The sequence below is a fragment of the Lepus europaeus genome, chromosome 9 (assembly GCF_033115175.1).
Source record: "Lepus europaeus isolate LE1 chromosome 9, mLepTim1.pri, whole genome shotgun sequence".
NCBI classification, from domain to species: Eukaryota; Metazoa; Chordata; class Mammalia; order Lagomorpha; family Leporidae; genus Lepus; species Lepus europaeus.
In genome coordinates, this window is record NC_084835.1 from 26,292,363 (window position 1) to 26,304,626 (window position 12,264).

The window sequence follows — 12,264 nt, forward strand, 5'->3', positions numbered from 1 at the left end:
GCCCGTCCTCGCCGCCTCCCTCCTGCACCTCCCGGAGCCCTGTCCCATAAGCTGCCTAGCCAGGTGAGGAGGGCTGGCTTGCAGGCCCTCTGGCTCACCTGGAGAGGCCCAGGCTGGGCAGCATTGTCCCTGTTCACCCTCCTGTGCCCACCGCCCTTCCACCTGAGGTTCAGCCCACCTTCCATTGGCAAGGCTCGGCATCAAGCCACTTTACTGACTCCCCGCCAACACCTGCCTGTAAGGTGTTCCCAGGAGGCTTGCAGCAAGTGCCAGGCCTTGGAGACTGGGAGCAGAACCCACCCTTTGAGAACTGTGGGCCCCTTGGAAGCAGGGACCACGTCCTCTCCTCCTGCTTCTCCTGGTGCCCACAGCGGCAGCCTGGCACAGAGCTGACTGTGGCACACGTCTCATAAGAGCTGAAGGAATGTGTGAGTTTCTACTGTTAGGAGATGAGAAGAGCTAAGTCCTAGATGGGGCCTGTGGCCTGTGCTGCACGTGTCCCACTCTCGGATTGCATCAGAGAGCAGTTCAGGGGTCTCAAGTCCCAGTGAACCTCAGAGATTGCTGGGGCATGGCCCCAAAAGTCCTCCCAGGAACGGAGACTGGTTTGGTCCCCTGAGTACCAGGTCCTTTCCTCTGTCACCTCAGGGTTTGCTGGTTTGGGTGTGGTCCTCTCGCAGGGCATAGCAGCTCCCTGGCTCTCTGGAAGGCACGGCTGCTCCACATGGTTTGTGGGTCTTCTCAAGAGGGCAGGCACCCCCACATCCTGCTTGTGCCCTGGAGTGCCATGGCTGACACTGGCCATGGACACTGGCCGTGGTGCCCGGAGCTTTGCCCGGCACCAGTGGGATGAGCTGTTTTGCTCGTGGGGGACAGAACCCGACTAGGAGTGCAGACAGTCCCCGTCCTGACCCACCCCTCCCTGCCTGTCCCAGGAAGTGCTGGAGGAGTGGCTGAGCTGCCAGCGGTCCTGGCTCTACCTGGAGCCCATCTTCAGCTCTGAGGACATCAACCGGCAGCTGCCCGTGGAAAGCAGGCGCTACCAGACGATGGAGCGCATCTGGAGGAAGATCATGCGGAACGCCTACGAGAACCGGGAGGCGAGCACTGAGGGATGGGCCTTGTGCCTGGGGCACTGGGACCCCTACGCACACTGTTGGGAGCTTCCTGGTCTCTTCAACGACATGAGGACAAGTCTGAGGCTTCTATTGTGGCTCAGGGCCTCTGGGGTGGGCTCGCGGGTCTCACAGGTGCTCCTCACAAACAAAGCAGCTGCCAGGTCTTCCACTGAATGGCTGCTGTCACATTGGCTCCGAGAGGGCCTGGCCAGCCCTGCAGCAAAGCAGATGCCTCAGCTTAATTGATGGTGGTTTTGTTGATCCTAGAACTTTCCCCTGTGCATCCATCGCCCCTGTAGCCCCTGGTCCTGGGTAGTTCTCCTGCCCACTTTCTTCCCAGGCCCCATGAAGGGTCCCTGGCTGCCGTGGGTGCTCTAGTCAGCCTGCCTCCGCTTGGCCCAGGCTCATGTCCACTTCCTCCCCTGGTCCGGATGTTGCAGGTGATCAATGTGTGTTCTGACCAGAGGCTGCTGGAAAGCCTGCGGGACTGCAACAAGCTGCTGGACCTGGTGCAGAAGGGCCTCAGCGAGTACCTGGAGACCAAGCGGAGTGCCTTCCCCAGGTGGGCACCGCGGCTCACGCCCCCCTGTTACCATCTGCCTGCAAGGCCAGGAGACGGAGTGCCTTGCCCAGGCCCAGGTACAGGGGTGTCGGTGGTGCTGGGGCCCAGGGTACCTGTCTGACCATCTCCCCCACCCCACTACCCCCTTCCCCTGGCAGATTCTACTTCCTGTCAGATGACGAGCTGCTAGAGATCTTGTCCCAGACGAAGGATCCCACAGCCGTGCAGCCCCACTTGCGCAAGTGCTTCGAGAACATCGCCCGGGTGGGTGGCTGGGCCGGGAGCACTGGGCACCTTGCCACGGAGAGCGTCTCTCCTCTGGCGCCAGGCCCTCTTAGCGGGAAATGAGGTGGGAAGTGAGATTCTTCAGAGATGCACACAGAACCTGGGGGAGGGAGGCCAGCCGCAGAGCCCCCTTCTCAGGGCAGGGGCCTCTGGATCCCGGCTCATCCAGGGGGTCCCCGTCCCCCCAGCATGCTCAGCATGCTCATGGCTGAGTCGAGGAACCTATGAGGCCAGAGGCCTGGGACCCTCCTTGCCCTCCCCTCCGCTGTGAAGGAGGCTGCACATGTGGGACAGAACCCAACGTGGAGCCTGGGCTCTGATGGTCCCCCCGTGTAGGGTGGGGACACAGGGAGAGGCTGGCTCAGCCCCCTCCCCGGGCTGCCAGCTGTGAGCCGGGCCTGCGCTGGGCTGAGGCAGACCCTTCCTGCCCACTCGCAGGCAGGGGATGGGCAGAAGCTCGCCTGGGGGACACCCCCAGACAGGTTAGCAGAGCTGGCACAGCAAGGTGACCGCCCGCTATCCTGTTGCCTGCAGCTGCTGTTCCAGGAGGACCTGGAGATCACACACATGTACTCGGCGGAGGGTGAGGAGGTGCGCCTGTCTGCCTCCGTCTTCCCCTCGAGCAATGTGGAGGACTGGCTGCGGGAGGTGGAGCACAGCATGAAGGGCAGCGTGCGCGACATCATCGAGAGGGCCATCAAGGCCTACCCCACGGTGAGCCGCAGCTCCAGCCCTGGCCCGCAGCCGGCCCGCCTGCTGCCCCTCTCTCAGCTTTGCCGACTCAGGGGGCTCAGGCGGGATCTGGGCTCTCCCTCCCCTGCGCTCTGGAGGGGAGGATTGCTGGGGATGCTCTCGGCGCCATGGCCAGAGCACGTGGAGAGGTGTGCACCCAGGACTGTGTGTTCCCGATGTGGGGCCCCTACCTGGCTGCCCCCACTGTCCTCTCTGCTGCACAAGTGATGATCTGCCCATCCCCCCAGAGACCAGGGCTTGATGGCTTCTCTGCTCTGGCAGGACTGTGGGCTTACCATTCAAGCCGAGAGGTTGACAGGCAAAGCGCAGGCGACATTCACGACAGGAAGGGGGGACAGGATGTGGCTGGCAGTTTGCCTGAGTCAGCCTGCCTGTGTTGTCTTCCCAGATGCCCAGGACCCAGTGGGTTCTGAACTGGCCTGGCCAGGTGACCATTGCTGGGTGCCAGACCTACTGGACCATGGAGGTGGAGAAGGCCCTGGAGGCTGGAGACATCAGTAGGCGGCTGTTCCCCCAGCTCTCCCAGCAGGTGGGGGCCGAGAGGACCTCTGTCTGCTCCCTTCACCCCACCCCCCACCGCGTCTACTTGGACAAGAGGCCGGCTTAAGAGCTTTTCCTGCATTGAACCTGGGAAGAGGCTTAAGGTTGGGTGCAGAGAACAGGAGGTCGCCTGATCCCTGCAATGAGTTGCTCACAACCAGCCACCAATAGGAGGGCTCAGGCCAGGCAGGTGCCCCTCTTCTGACAGTGAGGGGGTGCATACCTCCCGTGCTGTCCTTCGGGCTACCCTTGCTCCAAGCACCAACTCTTCACCAGGCTTCACCATGTGTGCTGTGGGGAGACAGATGCCATGTGCACGCCTCCGTTTCTGTTTACCTCCTGCTGCCTGGTGCTGCTCCGCCCAGTCCCAGAGCATCCCAAATCCCCAGGGTAGAGGGGCTATTCCTGAGGGAAGCCCACCCTCTGTGCAGGCTGTGACAGTGCCCCCATGCCTGCAGCTCAGTGACCTGGTGGCCCTGGTGCGGGGGAAGCTGTCCCGCATGCAGCGGGCAGTGCTGTCAGCGCTGATCGTCATCGAGGTCCACGCCAAGGAGGTCGTGAACAAGCTGATCCAGGAGCACGTGGTCAGCGTGAATGACTTCGAGTGGATCTCCCAGCTCAGGTGGGGGCCACCCCCCAGGGCCGCACGGCTGCAGGGGTCCCATGTGGGGAGGCGTAGAGTCTATTGACAGTAGGTGGGTTTCCTGCCCTCAAGGCTCGGTGGCAAGCTGGGCAGAGGAGCCTGATACTCTCATTCCCCTGTCCTCAGTGGCAGATCCTGAGCCCATCCTGCTGCCTTTCCAGGTACTACTGGACCAATGACGACCTGTACATCCGCGCTGTGAATGCTGAGTTCATCTATGGCTACGAGTACCTAGGCAACAGCGGGAGGCTGGTGATCACGCCCCTGACGGACAGGTGAGGGTCCTCCCTCCCCACGGGAGAGCCTCACTGCAGCTCTCACTGGCCCAGGCATCCGGGACCATGGCCAGGTGGGGCAGGATCAGAAGCAAGAGCTTTGGGTTCAGAACTTGGGTATGTGTGTCACAGGCTGAGTGACCTTGGGCTGGTTGCACAACCTCTCCATGCCTCAGTTTGTTCTGGGGCCTCTCTGGGGCTGGCTATGAGAATTTCATGGGCTGATGTGCATGAGGTTCTTGGTGTGTGTGGGGGGCTCACTAAGTAGGCGATGGGCATGAGCATTGCTGTTTTTAGCAGTCAAAGGAACTCATCTTGAGAGAGGGCAAGGGCACATCCTTTCTTTTCTTTCTTTCTTTCTTTCTTTCTTTCTTTCTTTCTTTCTTTCTTTCTTTCTTTCTTTCTTTCTTTCTTTTTTGGACAGGCAGAGTGGACAGTGAGAGAAAGAGACAGAGAGAAAGGTCTTCCTTTGCCATTGATTCACCCTCTAATGGCCACCGTGGCTGGCGCGCTGCGGCTGGCGCACCGCGCTGATCCGAAGGCAGGAGCCAGGTGCTTCTCCTGGTCTCCCATGGGGTGCAGGGCCCAAGCACTTGGGCCATCCTCCACTGCACTCCCTGGCCACAGCAGAGAGCTGGCCTGGAAGAGGGGCAACCGGGACAGAATCTGGCGCCCCAACCGGGACTAGAACCCGGTGTGCCAGCGCCGCAAGGTGGAGGATTAGCCTATTGAGCCGCGGCGCTGGCCCGGGCACATCCTTTCATAACGTGAACAACTCTGTTCTAAAGCAATCAGTGAGTTCATCTTTGTCAGCCATCTTTAGCACCACATGGATTTTCAAGCAGGGCTCTGAGCAAGGGAAGTGAAGCTAGGGTCAGCCATCCCAGTGGGGCCCTGAGCAAAGCTCTGTAGAGCCATTGCAGGGGCCAGGGAAAGCACCGGGAGGTGGCTGTGGACTCCAGTCCTGACCCTAGCAGCCAGGGCTGGGCACGCTGGGCCCTGAGAGGTGGGGAGGAGTGGGAGCTGTCCATTTGTGGCACCTGAGAGGAACAGGCTCTTCCCGTGTTGGTGGAGATCCCCGGACCTATGCTGCCGCCACTGTCACCCATGCAGGTGCTACCTCACCCTGACTGGAGCCTTGCATCTCAAGTTTGGGGGTGCTCCAGCTGGCCCGGCTGGCACAGGAAAAACTGAGACCACTAAAGACCTGGGCAAGGCTTTGGCCATCCAGACAGTTGTGTTCAACTGTTCTGATCAGCTCGACTTCATGGCCATGGGCAAGTTCTTCAAGGGCCTGGCCAGGTGAGGTTGGGTGAGTGGGTGCCATAGGACTGCTCTCTGGGGAGGGCTAAACAAGGGTGCTTCTGGGAGCAGCGTCCCGGGATGGTGGGGGGCACAGATGCCATACTGTGGCTCAAAGGCTCAGCCCCGGCAGGCACGGGGCAGCACCAAGGGTGAGATTGTGGGTGGGTGGAGACTGCTACTGAGGGCTTCCTCCATGGCAGTCCAGGGCACCCGTGGCCGGAGGGGCCAGGTGGGCTCTGAACGCGCATGCCCACACACCATGCTCTGTCCTCACTTAGTGCTGGGGCCTGGGCCTGCTTCGACGAGTTCAATCGCATTGACATTGAGGTGCTGTCCGTGGTGGCGCAGCAGATCACCACCATCCAGAAGGCACAGCAGCAGCGGGTGAGTCTCAGCGACAGTACCCGCGCTGCCATGCAACGCAGTACGACTGCCGTGCTGCAGCAGGGAGAGGCCAGGGCTTGGGGCTGCCCCCAGTCCTGCTCACATCTCATAGAGGGCATGGCGCCATCCCCCTGCCCCTACACAGCTGTCCCTAGAGGGCTTGTGTAGCCATTCAGGAAACGCCACACCTCGTGCCAGTCTGTGGGTGGCACCCAGGCCAAGCGGCAGTGGATGAAGTGGTCCTTCCTACGTCCTGAACCTTATGGAAAGCCTGAGGCATGGTCACTTCTCCCTAACCAGGAATATCGTCCGGGGGACAAGAGTTCAGAGACCGGGATATACCCGGCCCCCACCCCCAGCTCCGAGCCAAGGCCCAGGGCCTTAGTTGGGGCTGAGCGTGCATATGTCTGGGGTGTCAGTGTCAGCATTTGGGGGTGGAAGGTGTGGGAAGCAGGAGATGTGTGGAGACCTCCAAGGGGCTGGAGCCAACACCTGTGAGGCCATGGGTGGCCACTGGGACCTGAGGAATTAGGCCAGATCCCGAAACAAGCTGTCCCTGAGCAACGGGGCTCATCAGCAGGGGACAGGGGCCTCTCTGAAAGAGGAAGGGTCAGCACTGCCCCTCCCCTTCACCCTGGCCCAGGTGAGTTGTCCCCCTGCCCCACAGGTGGAACGCTTCATGTTTGAAGGTGTCGAGATCCCCCTCGTGCCCTCGTGCGCAGTGTTCATCACCATGAACCCTGGATATGCTGGCCGCACGGAGCTCCCTGACAACCTGAAGGCAGGTGCAGGCCCAGCTGCTTGGCCTCAGGGACCATGATCCCCCATGGCAGCCCTCTCCATGGAGGGGCATGGAGGAAGCCAGGGTGGTCTGTGTGTACGTGAGGGGGAGCATCTGATGGGACCTGCTGGGGCTGGCCCTGCAGGAGAAATGGGCAGACAGAGCCAAGAGGGGCCAAGCGGAGTGACATGGGGGAAGCTTCAGATCAGTACAGTGACCCATTTCTCTTAGGCAGAGCTCCCCAGCGACCGGGTAGTGTGACCGTCAGCTAGGGCAGGCATGGGGCTGAGGCGTGGTGGGGAGGAGGGCCTCCTGCTGGCGCCCCGGCGGGTGAGGTGTGCCTGCCTACCACACAAGCTCCATGTGCCCCAGGCGCTCTTCCGGCCCGTGGCCATGATGGTTCCTGATTACGCCATGATCGCCGAGATCTCCCTCTACTCCTTTGGTTTCAATGAGGCCAGTGTGCTGGCTAAGAAGATCACGACCACCTTCAAGCTGTCCTCCGAGCAGCTCAGCTCCCAGGTGAGGCCCTGCCCTGGCCAGTTTCTCCAGCTCCAGGGCAGCTCTGAATCCATCTTGTGTGGAGCACCTGCCAAGGGCCAGGCTCCATGCTGGCTACTTTACAAGAATTGGCTAGTGGACTGCTCACAACCCTGTGAGATGGGAATTACATCCCTGTCCCTTAGCCAAGGGCACTGAGATCCCCATGGCCAAGAGCCTGGCAAGGCTTGTGCAGTGCCTGGTGGAGCTGGAGCAGAAACCAGGGACAGATGCCCACTGGCTAGGTCACGGGCAAGGAGGGAGGATCATCAGGGAACGTGAGCAGCGCAGGGCTGGGAGCTTGTGCGGACCAGGACGTGACAGCCAGGTCCCACTCCCCCGCAGGGAGGAGGGCTGGGCCTGGGCACCAGCACTGGCGGAGGAGCTTTCTATTTTGCTGCCTCTGCAGACAGACTGCCCTCTGCAGCAGCAAGGCCCCGCTGCTGGGCTCACGTGCTACCAGCTTTGTCTGTCATAATTCCAGAAAAAATCCTGTTGTCACCCTAATGGATCTTCTCTGGGTCATGTGCTCTTCTGTGAATACCAATCACCATGGCCAGGGGCACACAGTGGTACCTTTGGCCAGGTGCAGCCCACCAAAACCATTGGGTTAAAAGAGATGCCATCTGGGCTGGCGCCACGGCTCAATAAGCTAATCCTCTGCCTGTGGTGCCAGTCGGGGTGCCGGATTATGTCCCGGTTGCTCCTCTTCCAGTCCAGCTCTCTGCTGTGGCTCGGGAGTGCAGTGGAGGATGGCCTAAGTCCTTGGGCCCTGCACCCGCATGGGAGACCAGGAGAAGCACCTGGCTCCTGACTTTGGATCAGGAACCGAAGTGGATCAGGAGCCGCAGTGGCCATTGGAGGGTGAACCAATGGAAAAGGAAGACCTTTCTCTCTGTCTCTCTCTCTCTCTCACTGTCTACTCTGCCTGTCAAAAAAAAAAAAAAAAAGATGCCATCTGTTACTGAGTGTGCCACAGGGCACCCCGGGCCCCTTCTTTCAGATCATCTGCTTTGAAGAGTACCCCTTGCCCCCATTAGAGCAGCTACCCCAGCTGGTGCCCCCTTCCCAAGTGGGATGTCCCAGAGGCAAGGCTGGTCTTTTCATGTAGTTCCAAGTCCTGGATGTCTGGACATGCACTGGTCTGTGAGCCAGGTCACCATGTGCCATGGGGCAGAATGACGGTGTTAGCAATTTCCAACACTTCCACTATACAAGGATACTTCAAAAAGTTGGTGGAAAATGCATTAGCAGTAGGAATCAGGGCAGGCATTTAGCAGAGCAGTTAAGACTGAGATGTGTGCATCCCCTGTCAGTGCCTTCGTGTGAGTACCAGTTCTACTTCTATGCAGCTTCCTGCTAATACACATCCTGGGAGGCACTGGTAATGTCTCAAGTACTTGGCTCCTTGTTTACCTAACTGGGAGACCCAGATTGATTTTCTGGCTCCTGGAGTTGACCTGGCCCAGCCCTGGCTATTGTGTGCATCTGGGGCACGAACCAGTATATGCTCATTGCTCTCTGTTTCATCGCTTGCTCACTCTCTCAAATCCATGCACAGTTTTTGTTTTGTTTTGGACAGGCAGAGTTAGAGACAGAGAGAAAGGTCTTCCTTTTGTTGGTTCACCCCCCAAATGGCCACTATGGCCGGCATGCTGCGCCAATCCAAAGCCAGGAGCCAGGTGCTTCCTCCTGGTCTCCCATGTGGGTGCAAGGCCCAAGCACCTGGGCCATCCTCCATTGCCTTACTGGGCCACAGCAGAGAGCTGGACTGGAAGAGGAGCAACCGGGTACAGAACCAGCACCCCAACCAGGACTAGAACCCAGGGTACTGGTGCCGCAGGTGGAGGATTAGCCAAGTGAGCTGTGGTGCCGGCCCATGCACAGTTTTTTTGTAATACATATTTTTCAAGAGAAAAATTATCCCAAAAAAGGTCATAGTTTTTTAAAAAAGGATTTACTTTTTATTTATTTGAAAGAGTTACAGAGAGAGGTAGAGCCAGAGAGAGAACTGTCTTCTATCTGCTTGTTCACTCCCCAAATGGCTGCAATGGCCATAGCTGAGCTGATCTGAAGCCAGGAACCAGGAGCTTCTTCCGGGTCTCCCAAGCAGGTGCAGGGGCCCAAGGACTTGGGCCATCTTCTACTGCTTTCCCAGGCCATAGCAGAGAGCTGGATCAGAGGTGCAGCAGCTGGGACTTGAACTGGCACTCATAGGGGATGCAGCACTATAGGCTGGGGCTTTAACCCACTGTGCCACAGTGCCAGACCCAAAAGCCCATATTTTTAATTCCATTTTACCGTGACCTTTTCTTTCTTTTTTCCCCTAAAGATATACTTGTGTATTTGAAAGGCAGAGATACAGAGGTAGAAGTAGGGGTAGGGGTAGGGGTAGGGATAGAGGTAGAGATAGAGGTACAGAGAGAGGATATCTTCCATCAACTGGTTCACTCTCCAATGGCTGCAACAGCCAGGGCTGTGCCATGCCAAAGCCAGGAACCAGGAGCTTCTTCCAGATATCCCATATGGGAGCAGGGGCCCAAGCACTTGGGCCATCTTACACTGCTTTCCCAGGCACATTAGCAGGGAGCTGGATGGGAAGCAGAGCAGGTGGAACCAAACCAGCACCCACATGAGATGCCAGTGCTGCTCCCCGAGTCTTAGCTTTCTATGCCACTGTGCCAGCCCCTCCATGAGGTTTTCAGAGTACCCTCATATAATGGAGAGAAGCAGAATCAGCAGGAAAAGCTGTGGAGGTGTGGCCAGGACAGGCCTGGAGAGGTTAACAGGTGGGCGGGGGGAAGTCAGAAGGAGGCTCCAGGTCATCGAGGCCCTCCAGGTGGGTGCACAGATGGGTGACCCCTCCGTGCCCTCGGTGCTGTGCTGGGACTGCAAGGTTGTAGAAGTGGCCAAAGCAGAGTTGATCCATGGATGCAGAATGGGCGGCCCAGTCAAGGGGGAGATGGTGGGATGGTGAAGTAGCAGCACCAGAAGTGATGCAGCCCAGGGAAGGGTGTGGGGGCGGGCACAGAGGGCCTGCAGTGGCAAGCTGGGCACTGAGGCTTGGCCAGGTGCCAGATGGGAGGCAGAGTGTTCCAGGCAGAAGTGTCCTAAGGGGCAGTGCCCACCCACACCTCCCCCTGCTGCTGGTGACAGGATCACTACGACTTCGGGATGAGAGCCGTGAAGACCGTGATCTCGGCTGCCGGAAACCTCAAACGAGAAAACCCCAGCATGAATGAGGTGCGCTCCATCCCGGGGTGGGGGCTCCAGGGGCCGGGGCTCCAGGAGGGCTTCGTGGCAGCTGGAGGAAGCTGGCGGCCTGCACCCTGTGCTGACGGCCGTGCCGGTGCCTGCGGCAGGAGCTGATCTGCCTGCGGGCCATCCGTGATGTGAACGTGCCCAAGTTCCTGCAGGAGGACCTCAAGCTCTTCTCTGGGATTGTGTCCGACCTGTTCCCCACCATCAGGGAGGAGGAAACGAACTACGGCATCCTGGACACGGCCATCCGCAAGGCCTGTGAGAAGAGTAACCTCAAGGATGTGGAGGGTGAGCCACTGGCCCGTGGCATCTGATGAGGGACTGGCTCTGACCACCTGGGTGGCAGGGGCAGGGCAGACCAGCCTCAGTGTGCAGCAGGCTGGGGCTCCTGGATGAATGGTCCAGGGCCAGAGCAGGTGCCCTTAGTCTTGACAGGCTAGAATCTGCCAGGTGACAGGGAAGCAAGTACTGCTCTGTTCCTGAGACCTCGTGTGAGGAGCAGCCCAGCCCTCGGTCCCTTCCCAGGCCTTGCTTCCGCAGGCCCCAGCCCCTTGCCTTGTCCTTATCTGCTTGGGTGGGAGGGAGTTTGAGTGCCTCGTTCTGTATCCCCCACCCCACCTCACTGCAGTCACCAGTCCCCTCTGCTGCAGGCTGCTCAGTTTCCATCCTGCTGATGGACTTGCTTGTGCTCCTTGTGGAACAGCATGCCAGTGTCAGGGCACGGAGGAGCATTTGGACCCTTTCTGAACTGATACCACTGCCGTCAGACTCCCTCTGAGCCTGAACCCCTTCCCTACTAGGAGGGCGAAGCTCTCGCCCCATTGCTGCAGGTGCATGTCACTTGAGTTCTTGCCTCCCAGCCCCTGGCCTGGCTCCCCCTTCTCTCTTCCCAGCCCATCCTTTGAGAAATGTTGATGCCATGCTGGCCACTCAGGGGCCTCCTCTGGGACCCAGGCAGTGGAGCTGGTCATGCAGGGCCACCTCCAGGGCCCTCCATTGCTCTTCAATGGAGGCTCTAATGCTTCCTTCTCTGGCCACGTTTCACGCCCTTGACCCTGGGAGAGTGTTGAATAAAGGCCTAGAGTCTTGGTCCCTTGCAGCCTTGGGTCAGCTTGCCATCCCAAGGTAGTTGGGTTCCATCTCTTCGGCAGGGACCCTTGGATCTGCAGTGCTAGAGCATCATGCCAGAGTTACACACTCAATCCCCACCCACGTGGGCCTGCGGCTGGCAGCTGTCCCCGTAGCTCCTGACTCTCGCTAGGGCTTGGCCTCATATTGGCCAGCACTTACTGGGTTTGGCACTCTCAGCAGGCTGGGCAGAAGCTTTGAGACTAGTGTTGACTGTGGACCTGCGATGGCTGACCCCAGGCAGGCCTGATGGCTGATCACCTGCGCAGTGGGAGCTGGGAGATTGTAGTCATGATGGGAACACTGACTGGCGTCTAGAAGCTTCTTCTCTGCACCCGGTGCTTCACCTGCCCCTGCCTGTGAGAGAGGTGCCCCCGCTGTCCTCATTTGACAGATGAGGGGCCTGGGGCTCAGGGAGTGAAGTGATGTGCCGGAGGTCCCACAAGCTAGTGGTGGAGCTGGGACTCAGCCCCTGCTGTGACGCCTGGGCTCCCTGCCGTGTCCCCTCAGGCTTCATGACCAAGTGCATCCAGCTCTACGAGACCACGGTGGTGCGGCATGGCCTCATGCTCGTCGGGCCCACAGGTTCTGGCAAGAGTAATGTAGGTGGAACCGAGCCCGGTGGCCCAGTGGATGGTCAATGGGCCCGTGGGCTGGGGTGGCGTCAACAGGGCTGCTGGCCTCCATGA

General features: G+C 59.5%; 1 protein-coding gene across 1 annotated transcript in view; it reads left to right on the plus strand.

The window, feature by feature from the left end:
• Nucleotides 1-12,264, plus strand: part of DNAH1 (dynein axonemal heavy chain 1) — a 71,071-nt gene that overhangs the window by 31,650 nt on the left and 27,157 nt on the right. The window contains exons 22-35 of the mRNA XM_062200171.1: nucleotides 936-1,100; nucleotides 1,559-1,680; nucleotides 1,839-1,944; nucleotides 2,500-2,679; nucleotides 3,107-3,247; nucleotides 3,717-3,880; nucleotides 4,063-4,176; nucleotides 5,290-5,478; nucleotides 5,760-5,865; nucleotides 6,533-6,646; nucleotides 7,019-7,168; nucleotides 10,343-10,429; nucleotides 10,549-10,735; nucleotides 12,086-12,177. Coding sequence (XP_062056155.1) covers nucleotides 936-1,100; nucleotides 1,559-1,680; nucleotides 1,839-1,944; nucleotides 2,500-2,679; nucleotides 3,107-3,247; nucleotides 3,717-3,880; nucleotides 4,063-4,176; nucleotides 5,290-5,478; nucleotides 5,760-5,865; nucleotides 6,533-6,646; nucleotides 7,019-7,168; nucleotides 10,343-10,429; nucleotides 10,549-10,735; nucleotides 12,086-12,177 — 1,917 coding nt within the window. The remainder of the gene's footprint in view (nucleotides 1-935; nucleotides 1,101-1,558; nucleotides 1,681-1,838; nucleotides 1,945-2,499; nucleotides 2,680-3,106; nucleotides 3,248-3,716; nucleotides 3,881-4,062; nucleotides 4,177-5,289; nucleotides 5,479-5,759; nucleotides 5,866-6,532; nucleotides 6,647-7,018; nucleotides 7,169-10,342; nucleotides 10,430-10,548; nucleotides 10,736-12,085; nucleotides 12,178-12,264) is intronic.